We start from the raw sequence: 21,387 nt of genomic DNA on the forward strand, positions 1-21,387 counted from the left end.
GTAGGTAATACACAACTTTAATCACTGGGAGATGAATGCCGAGCCAAACATAACTGCCAGCTTTCAGACGAAGTGAGGATGAGAAAGATTTGCAGAATAAAGAGCATAAAAGATAAAGAGAAGAGGATGGAAAGAGTTTTTTAAATTAGAATAATGTTCTACAAGAGACTGAAAAGATCAAAAGTGTTTTTGTATTGACCTCTCTGTGATTTCTCTCCTGTCACAAAACAACTGTAACTCCTTGAGCCATAATCGTCTCAGCAGTCTGCTGTTATTACAACGTCATTATCATCCCCTGAGAAACCTAATTGTTTTGTTGGCTTTAAGAGACACAGAAGAAACTCTGAAGACCATTAGAGTAACTGAATCATTTGCTGTTTTTTCATGCGCTGCTCAGTTTGGAGATTTTAGTCTGTTTTGCTTCCATAACATATCATTTTTCAGACTAGCGGAAAAGAACGTTTCATTTAGGCGTTTATGTTATTCTGTTCTGGAAACGTATGCAAATTATTTTAATTTAATGTATAATTTGCATATTTAAACATCAAACTTGTAATACCAGATATAATTGTCTTAATGTAAGTGATCATCTGGGCATCTGGGTTGAAATGTTTACCCTCTTCACCTGTAGAGTAACTTTTTGTCTAAAAATATGTGGAATTTTACGACATACATATCTTTAAGTGCTGTTTTCTCGCACTTTTTTCTCTTACTCTGAGTCAGGAGTCTCCACTTCAGTAACACTGAAATGTATTCCTTTATAGAGAGGTGTGTTTGTATGTTAAACAGATTGCTGTTGTGGAGATTAATGCAAAGTAGTACATAGTTAATTAAACATGAAATTTCAGTACAATTGTCATACAAAAAAATATTGTCTTGATGTAAGTCATCAGCTGGGGAAGTTTCATAGTGAAATCTATTAGTTCAATTTTTTACCCTCACACTACATAACAACATCTCTCGCTGTGTATTTCAGTGTGGAGAGTTGGACCATGGCAGAGGAGGAGATGGAGGACCGGGATTGGCCAGAGCTGTTGAGTGATGTGTCAGTGGTGGGAGGGGCGGGGCATGGGGCCGGCCTGCCCAGGCTGAAGAGGGGTCAGGGGAGCAGGCACCTGGGTGTCGACATGACCTTTAACCCCGATGATGAGGAGGGGACTGACCAACGCAACAAATTTTTCACCTCCTCAGGTAACCACAGCAGGGAGGCTTTTAAACCAGAAACAGGTTTTTGTGATGAGAGAACTGAAGTTCAAATGGCTGCTTTTCACTCACAGACGAGGATCTGATCAAACACATCCTGACAGATGGACAGAATTTCTTTCCCCAGGCAGATGAAAGTGAGATGGCCGACCTGTAAGTCTGATCCCTGAACAGATTTGTAAGATTTGACCATTTTCACTCGTAATTTATCAAATGTAATGAATTCATCGGTTTTACTTGGAATATTTGTGGATTTGCTGTGGTTTAATTTTATTTCCATTGCCTGTGTGTGTGTCTGTGTGTGGGTGTGTGTGTGTGTGTGTGTGTGTCAGGTCAAGCATTTTTGGAGATAAGACTGAAGTGATTCTCCTCCAGAAGCTGAATGAGCCCCTTCCTCTAGAATCTGTGAGAAGAGACCCACCAAAAACTGCATTCACCTCAAATACAGGTGTGTGTGTGGGTGTGGGTATGTGTGTTGAGGCATTCTGTAAATATAAGTTTGAAATGTAAATCAAAATTCATCCCAGCACTCTGGGCCCATATTTATCAAACCTCAAGAATTACCCTTAAGAATCCTCTAAAGAGCCAAGTTTAATATTAATTTTGTTTGTGTCAAATCTTTAATATCTCCAATAGCAATAAAAGTTGTATTTATATTATGTAAATTGAGGTTAATGAATAGAAAATTGGTTGAAATGGAAAGAAAAATAAAAACTGGAGCAGGAACAAAATTCTGTTGATGGAGTTCAGTTAAAAAAAGATTTAACAAGCGTCATTTTTTAGACACAATGAATGGCACCTTCATTCTTGTTGTTTGTATCCCAGATAAGTGCAAAAAAAAGGTCTTTTCAGGTGTTCAAATCAAAAACAGATAATAATAGATTCAGTCACTTCAAAACATACAAGTGAGACCTCTGGCTCCCTCTCAAATTTAAGAGCATTTTAAAGTCGTAAAAAATGTGATAAATAAGTTTTATTCATAAGTTTTTGTGTAAAATCGGTCAGAAAAAAACTAGCCTGTGTTGTTTTCATCACAGTCAGCGTCTCAGTAAGTCTAGTTTCTCACTGTGTCAGCGTTCAGGATTGATTTTTATGAAGCAAAATGGCAACAAGGTTCTTGTTTTCGATTGTAAATTGAATGCAGGTGCAAAAAAAATCTTTCCTCTGCCACTTCCATGAAATGTTAAAAACACCATCACAGCAACAAAGTCCGTGTAAAAGATCTCCAGATTGGACTAAAAAGGGAAAGCTGTTTTCCTCTTCGATCAGTTATGTGCTGAATATGATGGTTACTTCTAAATAAGCTGGATGAGTAATGAGCAGTACTGTGTTAGCACTTTGCAGTAATGAGCCCAGGGCTGGCGGCTGTGTGTCCGGGCCGTCATAGCTATGTCCTGATGTGAAACCACAGTATATGCATCGTGCTTTCATTTTGCTGCCTGAAATTTTAACAAACAAAGCGAATTCTTTGTCCTGAGAGAAAAAAACAAATTGAAAAGCCTCGCTCCTCTCTGCTCTGGACACAAACTTCTTAAGGCATCATTTATTCTTCTTTGGGTAACTTGATTGATTTGTCAGTAATGTTATTCATTGAACTTTGCCGATACTTAACTAGACTGGAGCTTATTTTCCCCTCTGAAGTGTGGAATGACCTTCAAATTCATGTGTCACATTTAAATAGTTCATGCTGTAAATGAAAAATTGATTTACTGTCAGAAGTTGGAATCTTATTTTTTATTGCCTAATCATTTATTGCCTCATTTTGCTTTTCTTTATCAGTATATTTAGTGTATTTATTGTTTTTTTCCAATTCCTCCACCCTCCCGACCCTTCCTTCTCTCCTCTCCAGTTGTGACGGATGTGTGTCGTCCCAGACGGTTTCCTCCCTGGTGTGGACGAGCCGCCCTGTGGGGCAGCTGGGTCGGTCTCGCTCTGGCCAGCGGCGTTTCGATTTGGGCGGGCCACGGGTTCGGTCAAAGCGTGGCCATGATGTGGCTCATCTCCTGTTTTGCCAGTTTCCTGTGCTCCTGCCTGCTGTTGGAGCCCATTAAGGTACACACTCAGAGATGCTGGTTCACACTCATACATACTCAATTCAAAATGTGCTGACTTCAAGCTGGAAAACAGGTCGAATTTTGTACTTATTCTGCACACACCCCACTGGGCTGTGGTCCAGTTGAGCTTTTCCTTCATCTGAATCTAAATTCAATGACCTCTTGAGTTCTCAAAGAGTTTCCAAACTCTAACAGCTCTGTTGCTGCCTCCCTCTGTCTCACAGGTGTTGTGTGAGGCAGTTTACTACGCGGTGTGTGTGCATCGCCTCCGTCCAGAAGACCAGGATGTGCTGGTGGAGTTCCCCCGGGTGGAAAGAGTGGTCCAGCGGGTGCACAGAGTGAGATCGCCACAAGGCTTCGCTCTGTCTCAGGCTCGACACCAGGCCCGCAAGGTCCACATGCTGCACACCATGCTGAAGGTGAGGTCAGAGAGACGATACTGGACTTCGTCTCTGAAGCTTTCCTGGGTTGTGGACGTTTACGGCTCTGTTTCTTGTTTGCTAACACAATTGATGGTTCTCGTTTTCAGAACTTCCTGGTTTACATGTTTTTCCTGTTGGTGGTTTTGCTCCTCAACTACTCTGACTCGGCCAAAGACACACACAGTCTGAGACTGCGCACTCAGCTGCAGCGAGCACTGCACACACCTGAGTACCACAACATCAGCAGGTACACACACACACATGCACACACACACACACGTAGAACTTCAGATGCAAACTTAACAGCACATGAAGTTATTGTGGTCGTCCAATCAATGGAATTTCTTTTTCAAAATAACAAAACGTGAACTTTGTCTTTTTTTAAATTAGTTTCTTCTTCTTCTTGTCGGCTTGTAAGACTTTAAAATCATTGGAAAAAAAAAGAAAGAAAGATTTCTGCTCCCATGACTGAATTTTTCTCTTGTGTGCTCTTGAGAGTTTACCTGGACATGTTATTTTATTTATATTTTATTGTAAGGAGATTCAGAGACATCTTGTCTGCACACACACATGCTGTAAGATGTTCTTAAGTGGTTTGTCAACTCTGTAATGTAACATATGAAAACCATTTATATATATGTGTGTGTGTGTGTGTGTGTGTGTGTGTGTGTGTGTGTGTAAAAAATATTACATATTTACATATATAAATATATAATTGTATATATTGAAGTTTAATTTGATTCAAATGTTCTGATTCTTTCTTTTAGCCGAGATGATGTTCTGATGTGGCTGAATGACTCCCTGTTGCCACGGCTACTGGATGACTCGACCCTCTTGAGAGACACAGGAAGTGTGTTGCTCGGCACGCTGAGGCTCCGTCAAACCCGTGACGCACAGGGTGAGATGCGGCCGCTGTCTCTGCCTTCGTTGTGGACTTGGAGGGAGCTAAATATTTGAATAACCGAGGCTTCTCTGATCAGACAGAAAACCTCGCCAGCTTATTGAGTCTGTACACATGAAACATTTACATTTGTTCTTTGTTTCTTTGTGTCTGTCTTTCTTTCAATAATATTGGGTCAACTGCACAAACTTTAATGTTTAACATCTCCGGCGCTCCAGCGGACATTATTGATACCTTTTCTGAACAACTCCTTCCCTTTCATGTTTGAGTTACACCTTCCGGGGAAACTGATGAATTTAATTTGCAACTGAATGTCAGCCTGATCTTGTTGAAACTTTACTTTCTTTCCAGTTGCAGGTGGTTCCAGGGCAGGAGACAGTGTTTGGGGAAAGGGCTTGGTTACATCTACCGCTAAAGACGCTGAGAATTTTACTGCATTCGGAGCTCACAGCACGAACTGGTAAGGATTGAAAACCAGGCTGTAACGAGGCAGGGGTTAACTCGTGGATCAGATTCAGTATCTGTTTAACATCTGCTCGTTTTTAACGTCAGGGTTGTCCTTTCTCCTGTGTCTCCTCCCGCTCATCTTTCTAGGGTGTGGCATTTAGGTCAGATGGGGATGAATAACAGTGCAGATGTTGTCCAGCAGCTGAACAGAAGCCTGGAGGAGGCCTCTTCCTCCTTACAGCAGCTGCAGCAGCTGCACTGGCTCGACTACAGGTAGTGAATGTGGAAGGCTGGGACTGAAAATAGTAGAGAAACTACCTAAAAAACATCCTAGCGCATTACCAGACATTAAACACATAGGTCAAGAAAGTTAGATTAATAATCTGCCTGATGTAGTATTATTAATACCCTCCCATCTCATGTATTACAGTTTATGTAAGTTTAGTTTTTATTGTTTAAGAGTGCTCACTGATCTCACTACCAGGTTGTTCCAAAGTCCAGGGGCCAAATGCAAGGGAGTAGAAATTGGCCTCGATTTCACAATAGCAGAATAAAAAGAGTCCTACTTGTGCTGCTATAAATCTGGAGTTTGAGTCTCCCTGAAGTGCAGTTTGTCTTACAGCCTGCAGCCATTAAAATAGCTGCATATGAAAACATTAAAGGTGAAAATGGAAGACAGAAAGCAACCCAGTAAAGAACGTGCGAAGAATGTGGGCTGGCTTTCAACAATTGTTCTGCGAATAATAACTGATGGTAAACAAAGCTTGAATGCTGTTGAATCCGACCACAAGTGGTATTAAGTTGCAGATATTAAGAGAGGAGCAACAGAAAGCCAATAAATAGAGGGTGTTGGAGGCATCTGACAGCACACTTAACTATGTCTTTTGAACAAAAGTTTGTGCTTTTTATCTCTCGCGTGAAATAAAACTTCCTGTGATAAAACGCCCAGCTTAACTAAGATAAATGAAATATGAAAGTTGGTTCCAAAGCAGAAAGTGAAATCTCTTGACTCCTGAGCTCATCACAGTCCATTAAGTGTGTGTTGTTTGTGTGTGTTCGTAGGACCCGTGCCGTCTCTGTCGAGTTCTCGCTCTACAACATCAACACAAACCTCCTGGCTGTCTTCTCCTTCCTGTTTGAGTTTCCAGTTTCTGAGCGTGCCCAGTCTAGCCTTGACCTTATTGTCATCACTCTGTGGCCAATTACGGGCCTGGACCTGCAGCTCCTTCTCATGGTAACCCCAGGCAACCCCTAATCACTAATCCCCAGTCGCTAATCACAAAAACTGCCAACCACTAAGACACCTGAATCCTCTGTCCTTGGCTTTGTTACGGTGCCAACAGTTTAACCACACTGTGGCCTCCTGTTTTCCAGATTGTCCTCCTCGCCCTGGTGCTGTACTTCCTGGTGCGGGGGGTCTTGGGCTTCCTCAGAGAAGGCTATGCGTACCTGCTGTCAGCCTGGAGACTCCTTGGCATCTGCAAACTGGCTCTGGTAGCGTCTGTGTGCGGGCTGCACCTGAGCCACTGCACCATGGCCACGCAGCAGTGGGCGTCTTACCTGCGGCGCCCGCGGGACGCCTTCACAGACTTCTACCCCTTGGCCAGACAGAGCCAGATGTACACCGTCATGTCTGCGCTGCTGCTGTTCATACTGGTGCTCAAGGTAAGAGAGAGAGGGGCTAAGGAAGTCATGTCCTCATAAGGACAATATTTCTCCTAATGTGTGCAAGTGTTTGGACAAAAGCATCTGCCAAATGAATACTTTTTCATATATTTCTCATTTGGTGGCGACTTTCTCGATCATTCTCTGATCATCCAGGCGTCCCACCAGTTGCGGTTCCTCAGAGAGTGGGCTGTGTTTGGCAGAGCTCTGCGGCGCTCGGTCTGGGAGCTGCTGGGAGTCGCCCTGGCACTGCTGCTGTTGGTGCTGGCTTACTCACACACAGGACACCTGGTCAGATTTTATTCTCTTGTCTGCTCCTTCTGTTTCTCTCTCTCTCACACACACACACACATACACAAAACGTAGTGCATGCATGTGCAGCCCTTTCGTGCATGGTTATGTTTAGTCTGTTCAGAAAATGTTTCATTGTCATGCCTACATACCACGCTCCTGCAATACCAGTGAACAGAAAACAGAAATATTTCCTATAAACCTTCACTTTAGCACAGACAGCACAGCTCAGCCTCATACATGCTGCAAAACAGAAGATACAAGTGTGACACCATATCTAAATAATTTAGAGTATAAACTATATAATGGCAGAGGAAAAGTCACAGTGGTGCACATAAAAACACGTTACCTAACAGATTATTTTTGACCTTATTTAACCAGCATGGTTCTTTGAGGTATAATCTCTCATTTTGAGGCAGCCCTGCCAGCATGGCAGCATTATTATGTTACATAAACTAACATCAACAGAAGGAAGAAGAGCAAGAAAAGGAGGAAAAACAGAAAATGATTTTAAACACATGACAATGAAATAATGGAACAAAGAATGGATCAGCTACTATTCAGCGGTGAGCTTTGTCACCACCAAAGGCTGCAGCTCTTTACTTTTGGTTGTGACTGATGGTTATTTTTAAGCAGGAAAGTGTGAAAGTAGCCTTGGTCCATAAGTCCAGATCTGTTGCCTATTTCCAAACTTTCTAAAATTCAGTTAAAACCAGCAGCTTTACTAAAGAGGACAACAAATACTGTAGCTTTGCATCATCAGGTCCAAATTTCAGTTAGCGTATTAACATTTTGTCATTTGCTTTTTCTTGCACTGTGTTTGATCTTTGTTTTGCTGTTTTACTGCTGCCACTGCTTTTGGTTTGTCTGATGTTCCCCGTGAAGCACTGCGAGGAATCAGCTGTTTGAAACGTTTCTTCCTCCGTCTCCTCCACTCCAGCTCTTCCACTCCGTCCTGGACGGCTACGGCAGCGTGAGCTCTGCCTGTCTGTCTTTGTTGGGCGCCGGCGGACGTGGTCTCCTATCGTGGCGTCCCAGCTGGATGACCACCGGCCCCTCCAGCACCATCTCCTCGCTGGCGTTCCACGCGAGCTTCGCCGTACTTCGGCTGGTGTTGCTGTGGTTGGTTACGTCTGTGTTGCTGAGGAACTACCGGCGCGCACGAGCAGAACTGTACCGTCCAGCCGTGGATCTCCAAGACTACGAGATGGTTGAGCTGTTCCTCAGAAGACTCAAAATGTGGATGGGTCTCAGCAGGGCCAAGGAGGTACACTTCCTGTTTCGTATCTACAGCAGCTGTGGCTTTTTCAGGAAGAACACAATCGTTTGACCTGTTCTTATAAAGACTTTATCGAAGCAAAATACAGTATTAAGGCATTAATGGCAGTAGACTAATCTTCCATCTCCTCTTTTTTTCCTCCTTCGTTCTCTTCTTAGTTTCGTCACAAGGTGCGTTTCGAGGGCATGGAGCTGCCACCGTCCCGGTCTTCCTCCACCAGCGACTGTAAGTCCCTGTGCTTGCCACCGCTGGACGGTCCTGACTCCCCTCCCACCCCAGACAGCGTTGACGCGGGCTCTGAGGCCTCATGGCGCCCGGCCTCCTCTAGCCCCTGCAGCCTGACAGAAGCGCCGGGGATCGGGCTGGGACTCGGGCTGGGCCTGGGTTTGGGGCTCGGTCCGGGGGTGGTGATGGGAAGTATCAGCTGGAGGGAGAGAGCGGAGACCGAAGCCTCTCTGAGGAGGCTCCTCCCCACCCTGGACGCCCTGCTGCAACAGCTTGACCGTGTCACCGTGGCAACAGAGGATCTGTACCACATCGAGTGCAGGCTGGAGCGTGCCCAGAGGAAGAGGAGGCATAGAGGGAGAGAGAGAGGAGGTGGTGGTCAGGGAGGGAGGAGCGAGGCAGGACAGAGGGGGAAGGGGGAGGACAAGGACTCTGCTGGATGGAGAGAACGAAAGAGTGGCAAAGAAAAACACAAGGGGAGCAAAAAGGGGAAAAAGACAGATAAAAGTGAACTTCCAAAGGACTGTGGAAACACTGCTGCCAACCCCAAAAAGACTCCAGCAGCCACACATGTTCCCTTTTTAAAGCCCAAACCAGCTTCTGCCACGACACATACACCCGCTCCTCAATCAGCAGCCAAACCTTCAGTTAGTGCACCTCCACCTACACCAGTCGTAGATAAATCTGCCTCTGACTCCTCCTCTCTCCCCGTCTCATCAGCAAACACTCCCCCTTCCCACATCCCACCGCCCAAAACACCCACAGCGCCTCCATCCACCCCTGCAACTAACCCTTCCTCGCCATCTACCCCTGCCCCCACACCCACTAGCCGGGACTGGGACCCCCCCACAGAGAGAGAGACCCTCCCTTCCTCCAGTCTGTTCAACCACCCAGCTCACACAACCACAATTCCTACACGCAAGCGAAAACGCAAACCTCCACCCCTCAAAAACAAGGTGCACCCCAACCTAGACAGACACGGTCCCGGACACCCCAAATCCTGAGGGCTCTGGATAGATGGACGAACAGAAGTGAAAGGTGGAGTAAAGGAATGTAAGAGTGAATGTTGGGTTCAGGACGAGAGGAGGACGGGGACAGCGGGTTTTGTCCCCAGGTGCCCCTCTCTAAAAGGAAAGGAGACATTATAGTGGATGGGAAGGTCATGCGACCAAGCACAGGAAGGAAACAAGAGGAATCCCTGAGTTGAGCAGTTTGAGGTACTGAAAGATGAACAGAAAGCAATAAAATAGGACTTTGCAGGTTTATGAGTTGTGATCCATCCAAATCCCAGTTCGGTGCTCTCAGAAACAAGGTGCAGGACACCAGATGTTAACTGAGCTGGTTTTGTGAGCCACATGAAGGTCATCATTGAAACCAAGAAATACTCCTGCTCCTTATCTCCCCGGACTAAACCCGACCCCCCCCCCGATCCCACGTGACCCTGGAGGTCACTGACAGGAGCGCATGAACGCGCTCACCCGAGGACTTCGCCAGCTGAAGGCAGACAATGCAATCAGTCTTTTTGTGTATCTCTGAAAATTGTGTCCATTTTTTTTCAGTTATGTTGTCTGTCTACATATTTTTATATTTTATATTTCGGTCACCATGGGTACTTTTTGTGGCCTGTCTGAAAATATTCATGATTTATGGACCCACAGATATACGCACATGCAGATATACACATGCATAGAAATAACACTGTAGGCACAGACGCGCTAGTTATAACGTGCCACACATTTCAGCCCACTGAGGTACAAGAGAAAACAAAGTCAAGCGTACACACACACACACACACACACACACACACACACACACACGGTTGTTGGGATCCCAGCAGCCAGTTCTTCAGGGTGCAGATATTATGAAGACATAAAAAAGATAGAAAGACGAAGGGAAGCCACAAGTAGTGACAAGAAGGAGGTGTAGCAGGTGGTAGCAGCGCAGAGCAAAGTAGAGTAGGAGTGTTGGCAAGAAGAGGGACAGAAGGCGGATGAAGTTGGACGTAAAAGTTGAGGAAGCAGGAAAGATTTGCCTTCACTTGTACAGTACTGAACATTTATTCACACACAACTTGTCCCATCATAAAGCTATAATAACGCCCAGTCTGATTATCTTTTTTAAAGGTTTTTTTTTTAATGTCTTGTTTTCAATATGGTTGTGATTTAAAAGCACTTTTGTTCCGATGTAGATTCTTGGCGAGGAGTGGTGTAAAGTAATAAGCTTGGTGTCCCAAACCAATAGAGAAAGCTTCACTCATACTGTATCTTAACTATAAACGTTGCCAAAGCTTTTGCGTCATTTATGCAGTGTTACCATGCCGAGTAACTCATTCATTCGTTTTGTACTTAGCACTTTATTTCCTAATGGAGCTGATATCCGATGCCATATTTAACTCTCATGTCAAGTTTTCATTTCATATCTTAACAGCGACATTATAGAAACATCCTAATAAGTATTATCAAGGTGTTGAAGCCATAGCTAGTAGTTGTGTTTGTACTTCTGTCTGCTCTTGTTGTTGTAAACTGTTTTTTATGTCCTGTTTTGGTCAACATACGTACTTCCTGTGTCCAGTGGGCAGATCTCAGGGACCCCACCCTTTTCCCCAAACCCTGGAAGAGCAACCAGGAAAACTAAAACTGGGGGCTAGTAGGTGTTTTCATTATTATAAGGAAATTCTGTTTCAAGGTGAAATCATGCCACAGACTTTGACTTCCAGCCTGTTTTAAACTTCAGCTTTCTTCTTCTCTCAGCCGAAAACTGGCAAGTTATGTGTCGGCGCTCATTCATGGGTTTTTAAAGGATATGAAAAAGGGAAGACGCTGCAGAGGCTCTGATGGGCATCCTAAAGTGTGATCAAGGCCCCTTTTTCTCGCTCTTCCACTCAAACTCCAACATTACACAGCGTAAAGCAAAGCGCCAACACACCCTAAGTGGTTCTATTTTGAAACATTATCACACCTTTTTCCTGCCCAATGAGATCTCGCAAGTTTCAGGATCTCACGAAAAAGACCCCGTTTCATCTGTGAGTGTACATTTCTGTATATATTGGTGCTTTGTGGTGTATATATTTTGGCTTCATGATCAGTATTGTTTATGTGCTGCAGTTGCATAAGCATAGGTCAAGCACTGGTGTTGCAAACCCCAAAGTTTTACATTTCTCCAGTCTAACTGAAGCACTACAGCCAAAGCTATTGATCTATTTAATATAAATCATTGTTAACATGCCACTTAGAAACCACAGGTGGCTCAGCAGCCAACAGTTGACACCTCTGCTGGCCTTCCTATTCCTTCTATGTGCAGTGTATTAACAAGATAGTGCCAAAGCCCACCTTCTTGTCCTCTAGATGTCACTGTATGTTGTACCATGCATTTTGGTTTAAAATGGTGTTACAAATTTGTCAAATTTGTCTTTGATCTTCTTTGTATCTCATATCTGTATTTTGCAGTTGTAGCACTTCTCCTGCTTTTGCACTTGACAAAGTCAAATAAAGAGTTTTGACCGCTGAACTCTGCAGAATGAAATAGTTTTTGTGTCAGACAATAAAATTAAATGCTGTAATATTCCTTCCCCTCACCTATGTGCAATCAAGCAGTTACTCAAAGAGCACAAATGCAACATTTCAAAGCTTTTTCATGTTCACTTTTTATTCCACACACATATTTACAAACAAACACACCCTGCTCTTAAATGTAGTGTTCTGTACAACTTTACTCCTCTCATGTTGCACATCAGAAGCATCGTGATTAGACCTAAAAAGTGCAAAGCAGTAGCATTTCAAAAATTTTCAAAAAATATGCAGAAATTACTGTCTTCACATATCAATACTTCATCACAAAATAAGCTTTTATAATACCGTGAAGCTCATGAGTTTTCCAATACAAAGTCCCAATTGATTTAAGTCAAAATCAGTGTGTCATCCTGAAATCTCCCACACAGAGAGGTGAAAGTAAACTCACCTCAGCTCTAAGGCAGGTGTGTGCATTTCTGTGTGTGTGTGTGTGTGTGTGTGTGTGTGTGTGTGTGCGTGCGTGCATCTGCCAGGGCAAGAAATGTATCAAACAAAATCAGTGAAATCATCCACTGTTGATACAAGTCTTTTCCTCTGCCCGGAGGCCTCTGGGTTTGCTGCTGGAGTGCTCTGCTGAAACGACTTGTTCTGCTGGGTGTGTCCTTGGGTCAGAGAGATGCCGGGGGTCGAGCGAGACTGAATGTCTTCCTGGGCCTGAACCAGAGCACAGAGATGACAAGATGGATGAAACCGAGGAGAGGAAACTGAAAGACATCATGAAGTAAAAGCTGTGGAGAAGCATTTCCTTTTTGTGCGTGCTTTCTTACCCTGGTCCTGATCCTCTTAATGTGTCGTAACCTGGCTAACCACTTAGAGGCATAAGCATCAGAGGGGTTGGCTCTGTACTGGTGCACCAAGGATGCCATCTGTAGGTAGACAAAGTGGGGTGAAGTATGTGTGTGTGTGTGTGTGTGTGTGAAATTATATGTGTGACGAGGTGTGAGAGGGAGAGATAAGCTGAAGACTTACATTTGCATGCAGAGCCATCTGTCTGACTAACAGTGGAAGGTTGCGGTCTGAAACGATTTTTGCCACCGTTGTGTCTACTAACCCCTCTAGATCTGAAAGAGAGAGCAAGATAAGGAATGAAAAGTAAAACAATAAACAGAGACTCGCAGATTGTGTGGAACAAGACCAGCAAACACGCAGATATCAGCTCACCTTTGCGGCACTGGAGGGTGACCAGGTTGCACTCGTAATCCAGCGGTTTTATAACGACTTCCACAAAGTTAAACTGGCCCTAACGGGAGGAAAAGAAGACGAGAGATGAGAGATGAAGTGCAAAATATATATTGCAGATTTCAGACGCTAAGGCATGTGTGCATGTACCTTGATAGTCCCCAGTTTGTACTCCTCTCCAGAGTCATTGTACACCACCATGACAAAATCATTCCCGATGTGACGCTTTTTGTTGCAGCAGCCCTTGTCGCTCTCCCTGTTGGGCATCAGCGTGGCTATGTGGAAAATAGCTGCACAGACACAGTTTCATCAATAATATGTAGTCTGTCTGTGGAAAAGAAATAATTACTGAATTACCATAAATGTATTTTCCCTAGCACACACATGCTCACCCTGCATGATGTCATCGTGCCAGCAGTAAGTAAACTCTCCGTCATCACCATACTGGTCCAGCCCTCCGAGGAAGATCTGGTCAGGGTCGCAGTCTTTCAGATGAATTAGTTTGCCCAGGCCAGTTAGGAAGCCAGCGTAGCGGTTAGAACCGTATTCATTTGAAAGGATGGCAACCTCATTGCTAACCTGAAGAGAGTGGAGACGATGAACGTGTCAAGTCAGAGGGTAAATGAATGATCTGAAAGTTATATTCAGTAATGAATGTTCTTGTATTCTCACCTGACCAGCTCCTACAAACACCACTCCGATCTTATGGGTATCATAAGGAGGCATCTGGTCCAGAACCTTCACAGCACGGTCAATCACCTATCACAGAGAGTAAACATCGTCAACAACGCTGTATGAAGTACACTGGAGCAGATTCCAGGTCAGCCACAAAGGTCAACTAACCTGCGTTTTGGGCAGAAGCAGTGGCTTGTTGGCTTCATTTCCAAAAAAAGGAGAGTGGTAGAGCTGGAGGAAGACAAAGCTAGAGGACACAAAAAGAAGCAGGCTGAGAGAGAAGTAAGTGCTGAACACAAAAAAAAAAATCTTACAGCCCATATGTTAACCTTGGTTTATACATGGCATTTAAAACACATGACAATGTGTGATTCATGGGCATTGTATTCATTAATATCTACATTCCATAAAAATAAAAACATGAGTAAACATACAGCTATGTATAGACTATATTCCATTCCACTCAAAGCTGCAATTTCACATTTTTCATCATGTCAAACAATCTTTCTATTTAAATCTGGGTTGTAATTAAATGTTCTCCGCTGGCAGGCTGCCACTCTGGATCACAGCAGTGGAGCTGAGATTAGCTTACAGACTTGGGCTGATACATTGCATCACATATTTGGCAGAAACAGGCTGCAGTAGTTTCTTTATGCAAATCTCAGAGTACCTGGGGCTCAGTCCAGAGATTTTCTCTGTGTTGCTGGGTCCGGGTCGACTGTGGTACGAGTCCCTCTCTGTTCTCCTTTCCCTCCTGGAGGAGGGGGCAGATACTGAGATGGTGTGACCGCGGGGTCGGTGGCCTCCGCTGGGGGAGATCGGTCCAGGTTGCGCCGGTGCTGCTGGAAACTCCAACCTCATCCTTGCTCCTCCACTTTGAGATGACACTACACCAGGATTTTCACCCCCTTGACTCTGAGATCCGAGGCCATTAATGTCCCCTCCTGTGCTTCCCTCCACCTTCTCTTTCTCACAATGAGGCTGCTGGGGCTGAGTCTTGCCCTCTGAAGGTGCTCTGGACCACGATATGTCTCCTGCCGCCGTCTCTGACTCCATTGCGGCCTTGGAGAAGGCTTCAGGTAAGGTTTGGAGCTCGGGAGAGGAGCTGGACTTGTTCAGTCCGTGACCTTGGGACTGAGTGTGGGTCTGGAAGGGAAGCTCGGGCCCTTGGCTGCCTGGGGTGGAGGGTCCCAGAGTGGGCTGATCGATGGGAATCGCTCCTTCGCTCACTTCCTCCAGCGTCGACTTTTCATCATCTTGACTAGAAGTGGAGGAGGACTGATGAAGAAAGATTAGAGGAGTTCATTTTTAAAAAACAGCAGTGAGAGGAGTTTAAAACAGCCACATCGGTGAGTTTAGCATGGTTTAGCAGTGTAACTAATTGCTTGGTCCTATGAGTGCAGAACGCATGCAGTGTGAAGTGTAATCACATATCTACAAGTGAATCTCGTCTCAGCTGATAATCAAAGCCATGTGAACTAGCATTAATCAGTCTGTATTGTTTGCCACACTGTAGCGCACGTGGTATCTTGTGTAATTGCTGTAGACCAGAGTTAAAATAGAGTGCACCGACCACCAACTACCTACCCTGCTGAGCACTCCAGGAGGCGGGGTTTTTGTGATCTTGTCCGCAGACATGAAGATGGGATCCGAGGGCATTGGCTCAAACTCTTCACTCTCCAGCCAATCAGATGGCGTGTGTGCTGTGGACACCCCTGACCCTTCCTCCAGCACCACAACAGAGTCTAAAGAAGGACACAGCAACAACCATGTAGGCGGATACAAAAGCTGAAGTATCCCCCTGACACACATGCACACACACACGTTTTTGCACACCTACCCGCACGCACATACACACACAACAGTCTTGTCTAGTATTAGTAACACTATCAGAGAGACAAAAAAGACATAAAAGCATACGCAGGCGTAAGACTCCCACAAGAAACATCAAAGATTTCATTACAGCTGTCAGTAGTAATTCTGACACCTCACACACATTCTCTCTAAATCTACATTCTAGTTAAATACATACTGTAAGTCAAATGAATCAGGGCAACATGATCAAACAAACTCAAAGGCAGTCAGGCAAACACACACGCACGTGAACAGACATAAGCTCATGACCTTCAGTAAATCCAACCTACAAACACCGAGATCAGAGACAAAAACACATCAATGCAGCAGGCAGCTTCTATCCATCACTGGTTCATCTACTTGATTTTCCATCAAGATGCATGCATCTGTTTGGTTATCTCGGCCCAAACGCACTGCAGCTCCTGCAACAGCAGCCCAGACCAGGCGCTCCAGTCCTGCACCTCCCAAATAACACTCTCCCTACACTCGCAGAAGAGGAAGAAGCCAACACAGCCAGGTGTCGTTGACACTTGCTTGTTGGCGCTCTGCACTGCGAATTTCTTCATCGCCACACTGGACTACCAGTAAAGCAAGGAAGAGCATATTAGCTGGATGAGGTCTGGGCTTTCCTGTTGGCAACATCAGAAGGTCAAAGGTTAAAAGTTCAACCTGGGAGTATATTTCAGTGAGTTAGAGAAGATGATTAGGAAGAAAAAATAAATAAATCATGGACGGAGTGAAAAAATAAATCATGATCCATCTTTAGATGTCACCGGATTGATTGATCCAAGTGCAGGCATGTTTTCAGCATCGCTTGTCGAGGACCCTCCCTCCCTCCCGTGTTAATAGACGACTGATGGGTAAAGCAGAAATGCTGAATTCCTTCACTTGCACAATTTTCGAGTACAGAACAGCAGGTCTTTTGCACAACTGAGTTATCTGTGACAGGTGTGCAGGAGAGGGCTGCAAAATGAAGAAAGTCACCTCTCACAGTTAAAGGAAGAAAATGACATTTTGAGAAATACACATATTTGCTGTCTTGCTGAGATCTATTCCATTTACATGCCCATCCATTAAATATACACTGCAGCCAGGAGATGGTTACCTTAGCAAAGCATAGCAGGAGAAACTGAAATGTTTTGTACAAATTAAACTAACAAGATACAACAAAACATTTTAATTAGTGAGCTTTAGAGGTGCTGGTAGGCAGACTTTGTTACCTTTGGACAGAGCCAGGCCAGCTGTTTCCAGCTGTTTCAAGTCCTTAAGCTGAACTAAGCTAACCGGCTTCTGGCTCCAGCTTCATATTGAACAGACAGACATGAGAAGGAGAGCAATCATCTCCTTTTACTCATCAAAAAAGTGAATAATCATATTTCCCAAAATGTCAATTATTGCTTTAAAGCATTTAATTGGTAAAACAGTATTTCGGTCTTCAGATAGCTAATAGCAAGCCAGTGATGATGTAAGTCTTTCTCTGCCGACATATTTAACTCATCAGTAGAGGGGACTTAACAAGAGCCATGCGACGATCAAATGTCACTTCCAGTTTGCGCTGGCAGATCACTGTATTGTGCAAGTGAGAAGAAATACACTACACCAGGTGTTTTCTGGAGGAGGGGGGGCACACATGTGGTGGACGGTACCTGCCCAGGAAATGCTCCTGTGCAACCTGCCAGGAGCTGGAGGGCCTGGGGGGGCAGAGCCCGAACCCAGACACCAGAGAGAGCCGCCCACTGCAGGCGGGACGCCAAAGGCCAGGTCGGTGGCACATGACGCCACATAAGATACCACAGCCAATCACAAACCAGCATGGTGGTGAGGATGAAAAAACATGGAAACAAACTCATGAGAACAAGGCAAAAAAAAGTCTCAAAGGCAACGAGAAAAGAAAAAAAATGTTGAAAGGAAGAGTGAGGAAAAAAGATGAGTTGATGAGGTGAAGAGAAAATGTAAAGATGAGTGACTGGAGGCAGGCGAGCCACAGAGAAAGAGAGGGAAGCAACAGCACTGGACACTGGGCGAGAAAACCCCAAAACATCTGACTCATCAAACAAAAGCATGTCTAAGCAGTGATCTTTGACGATCACTGATTTACAGGCAATTTGGCACTCAGTCAGGCGGAGAGGTGCATTCATGCGTAACATTACATTTATTAGTCCACAACGATTTTCTGCTCAGCAGCTACATATTCTGAATGTGCAGTTTTGCTTATGCTACTGATAACACAAGCACATTTTTATGTTCCTAAATTTTTGGCACAAATAACTCAACCGCACTGATCAATTGACTGCCAACACGTAGCAAAAACAAGATGAAATTGAATGATCTTTCTAGCTTTCTCTCCTCGGACTGTTACTCACCAGTATTGGAACGCTGGATCAGGTTTGCCTTCCCTCCAATGCTGCTGTGTGTTTGGGTCAGGGGCTCGGATATGGGGGTCGGCGCAGGAGCGGCAGTGCTGGCGGGAGCGCTGGCTGTCTGGGTAGGCGGCTCCTTCACTCCCTCCATGGCCATGAGGACACTGGAGAGCTCCTGCAGCGGCATGTTGCCGAGCTCCGAGGAGAAGGGACTGGGGGGGTTCTCCAGACACATCAGCCAGCTCGTGTTGCCTGTGACGGCAGACGGAGAGGCAGACACAGACAGACAGACACATGCATTGATCTTTTGTAAAAAGACCACATGAGGGCTGATTATGTTAGCCCATTAACTACAACTATAGCATCACAAATAAAAACTCTCTTTACGTTATTGCTGAAAGTTTACAAAAGCAGGGCAGAGAATTTAAATCCATGCTCCAGGCACTCGCTCACATTAGTTCACAGTGTCAGAAAAACAGTTTCAATTTGTTTCTACTTTATTGCTATGTTTCCCTCCAGACAATTAGTCCACTTCTCATTTTTATACTTATTATACAGTTAAATCAATAAATAACAGAAAATAACTAAGAGACACACGCTCAACTAAAAAAAGGGGGTGAAAGGAAGGGGGGGTAGGAGAGGGGGCATTGGGAAAGGGGGAAGGTCCTGAATATAGCACATCTTGGGCTACATTGAAATAATATTTATTTGGACTTAGAGTCTGTCTTTGGGATAAATCTCATTCTACTTGTTTGTGCAATCTCTGATTGTACCTTTTTCATTTCCAAAATTTGTTCTATTGTTTATATTCATTAATGTAGTTTTTGGTTGTTTGGCTGTTTCTGGTCCTACTCATAATTGGAGGCTGTCACTTGAAATTAATCTATTAAATGTTCTGTAAGTAATTGAGAGTATGTTATATCCTTTTACTAGCCCAGCAATCTAAGATTTCATCAGTTCTATTTGGAATAAAATCAGGGTCATGCACTATTTCACTGAGATATACACAATCACTGATTATTTTTAGGGTTTTGCATATACATTTCATTTTTTATTGAAGTAAGGTTTTAAGTTTGAATTCTCTGTCTTCTGTTATTTCAAATTGAATTTGAAATCATTTTATTCCATATATTGAAATATGATCCTGGTATTAATATTGGTAATGATTGGAATAAAAATAAAAATGGTGGTAGGACCATTATTTTTATTGTTGCTACTTCGCTTAATATTTTGTCTGCAATTAATCTTCATCTATTCAGATCATGTTTTATACTTCTTTCCAAACACAGCAATTATTCTCAAACAGTTCATCTAGATTCTTATTAATATTGATGGCCATGTATTGTATTTCCGTTGGGTCCCATTAAGTTTATAACCATCTTTCAAAGTTTGGCTAACTTGCTTTCGTATTGTTAATGACTTGCTTTTGTTCTCATTTAATTAATATTCTGAGATTTTACCATTTTCTTCAATTGCTTTCATTAATTTAAGCACCAATTCCTGTGGTGATATAACATAAAGTACTCATTTAAGCGTTTCTTTTCAAAACTGTACTCTTTTTACAGTCAATCACTATATGACTGTTAAGGTCTTCTGTTAATAATAAGTTATGACAATGATAATAAAACCAACATCAACTGTGTAGCTAAACTTTGCTAGAATAAGACAACAACGTGTTGTCCGAGACGTGTTGTTCATTCTTTTGTTGTGCATGTTAAGTGCAGGTTTCATACCAGAAGGTCTCCGTATGAAGATCTCAGCCCAGCCCTGTGTGAGCATGGGCACAAACTCAGCCAGGCTGGGGTTGTCTTTGAGAGGCAAGGGGGCAGACGGGGTGGCAGACGTGGAGGATGGAGGACCCAGACCATCCAGGGTTGAACCAGTGGGGGGAGACAGCGGAGCAGCTAACTCGCCCTCAGAGGGGGACACCAGAGGACTGAGACTCTGGGCAGGACCAGCACGTAGAGCGTGGCCACCTGGAACGGACACAGAGAGGAAGCTCATCATTATTCGGCAGCTCTTCTGCTCAAATTATATTCAGGCCAGTTTGAAACAGGAACCTCATCTGGTAACATATTTTGATTTTTTACTATCTGTTTTAAATCATGAAGGTTGGCTATAATAAAAACAAGACATGATGACACACAGTGTACCATCTGTATGTTCATCTAGCCATGATACCTTATGTCACAAAGTCCAAAGCACACAAAGAACAGACAGACCTAAATGTGTGGAAGATCACAGTGAAGAATCTTAATTTTGCATGCCATTTTCCTTTGAATGTACTACGACTTAACATAGAGCAATGAGCAATAACGCCATTAATCTTCATATGTATGAAATGAAATGTATCAGCGGACAGCAGTCTAAAAGCAATGAGGTAACACAGACAGGCACGGATAAAAGCCTAACTGCAAATCTGTGGAGGATAAAAGGTACTGATTATTTCTCATTTCAAGACAGTGGGAACTCATTTGACCTTTCAAAAATTGATTTTTTTACAAAATAGCACTGTTAGCCAGATGCTGGTACATGCTGAACACAATCATTCTACAAGAAAGTTTGTCCAGTCTAAGGTACTTTAGTATTGTCCCACCAACTTTAGAAATGTCTCTTCAACACCAAAATCATAGTTGTTGTCTAAAATAATGAGAAGAGAAGCTGGTGTATCATGGGATGTTCTAAGCCTGTAGGCCAAGTGTTAGCTGCCAAGTAGCAGAATAATTATTACCTGACATGGAGCGGACTCGTATGCGTGTGGCTCTGTTGTGCTGCTGGCTTGACTGTGACTCCAGCTTGGCCGGAGCCTCTTTGGTAATTCGGGTATGTAGTGATGGATCTGACCTGCAGGACCAGGAATGAGAAATTATTACAGGGCAGTCTGGGGCCATGCTAGCAACACGGGTAAGGTTAGCATGCCAACATTCTCACAATTACAGTATTAACATGCTGATGGTTAGAAGGTATAATGTTTACCGTTTTCACCATCTTAGGCTAGCATGTGATCATGCTGACATTTGCAAATTAGAACCAAACACTAAATACAGCTGAGGCTGATGGGAACTTCATTAGTTTTGCAGACATTTGGTCAGAAACCAAAGCACTGGACAATAGACAGGGAATTACAAGGTTAGAATTTATCATCATGATGGTATGCCTATAAGTTCATTGCAATCCATCCAATAGCTGTGATGATATTTCAGTTTGGGACACAATAAATAAATTAATGAATATGACTGACCTTGGCATCCCTTGAGCCACAA

The 21,387-nt window shown here is 43.8% G+C and overlaps 2 protein-coding genes across 7 annotated transcripts in view; one reads left to right on the forward strand and one right to left on the reverse strand.

The window, feature by feature from the left end:
- pkd1a (polycystic kidney disease 1a) overlaps window positions 1-11,999 on the forward strand; it is a 61,583-nt gene extending 49,584 nt beyond the window's left edge. The window contains exons 43-56 of one of the 2 annotated variants that reach the window (XM_041965815.1): window positions 977-1,191; window positions 1,278-1,356; window positions 1,536-1,651; window positions 3,053-3,255; window positions 3,482-3,676; window positions 3,787-3,926; window positions 4,447-4,577; window positions 4,932-5,040; window positions 5,175-5,300; window positions 6,090-6,261; window positions 6,402-6,692; window positions 6,849-6,983; window positions 7,924-8,250; window positions 8,421-11,999. In XM_041965815.1, coding sequence (XP_041821749.1) covers window positions 977-1,191; window positions 1,278-1,356; window positions 1,536-1,651; window positions 3,053-3,255; window positions 3,482-3,676; window positions 3,787-3,926; window positions 4,447-4,577; window positions 4,932-5,040; window positions 5,175-5,300; window positions 6,090-6,261; window positions 6,402-6,692; window positions 6,849-6,983; window positions 7,924-8,250; window positions 8,421-9,491 — 3,310 coding nt within the window. In that variant the 3' untranslated portion in view covers window positions 9,492-11,999. The remainder of the gene's footprint in view (window positions 1-976; window positions 1,192-1,277; window positions 1,357-1,535; window positions 1,652-3,052; window positions 3,256-3,481; window positions 3,677-3,786; window positions 3,927-4,446; window positions 4,578-4,931; window positions 5,041-5,174; window positions 5,301-6,089; window positions 6,262-6,401; window positions 6,693-6,848; window positions 6,984-7,923; window positions 8,251-8,420) is intronic. The other variant, XM_041965825.1, reaches the window with a different exon arrangement.
- A 121-nt stretch (window positions 12,000-12,120) lies between these two features.
- Window positions 12,121-21,387, reverse strand: part of tsc2 (TSC complex subunit 2) — a 29,681-nt gene continuing 20,414 nt past the window's right edge. For 4 of the 5 annotated variants that reach the window (XM_041933283.1, XM_041933282.1, XM_041933284.1 and 1 more), the window contains 13 exons: window positions 20,856-20,968; window positions 19,858-20,100; window positions 18,128-18,376; window positions 15,498-15,655; window positions 14,581-15,188; window positions 14,079-14,157; window positions 13,908-13,994; window positions 13,628-13,814; window positions 13,386-13,525; window positions 13,218-13,296; window positions 13,026-13,117; window positions 12,824-12,922; window positions 12,121-12,710 (listed from right to left, as the gene is read on the reverse strand). In XM_041933283.1, coding sequence (XP_041789217.1) covers window positions 12,543-12,710; window positions 12,824-12,922; window positions 13,026-13,117; window positions 13,218-13,296; window positions 13,386-13,525; window positions 13,628-13,814; window positions 13,908-13,994; window positions 14,079-14,157; window positions 14,581-15,188; window positions 15,498-15,655; window positions 18,128-18,376; window positions 19,858-20,100; window positions 20,856-20,968 — 2,302 coding nt within the window. In that variant the 3' untranslated portion in view covers window positions 12,121-12,542. Of the gene's footprint in view, window positions 12,711-12,823; window positions 12,923-13,025; window positions 13,118-13,217; window positions 13,297-13,385; window positions 13,526-13,627; window positions 13,815-13,907; window positions 13,995-14,078; window positions 14,158-14,580; window positions 15,189-15,497; window positions 15,656-17,410; window positions 17,501-18,127; window positions 18,377-19,857; window positions 20,101-20,855; window positions 20,969-21,387 lie in introns of all 5 variants that reach the window. The other variant, XM_041933285.1, reaches the window with a different exon arrangement.

The sequence above is a fragment of the Chelmon rostratus genome, chromosome 3 (assembly GCF_017976325.1).
Source record: "Chelmon rostratus isolate fCheRos1 chromosome 3, fCheRos1.pri, whole genome shotgun sequence".
NCBI classification, from domain to species: domain Eukaryota; kingdom Metazoa; phylum Chordata; class Actinopteri; order Chaetodontiformes; family Chaetodontidae; genus Chelmon; species Chelmon rostratus.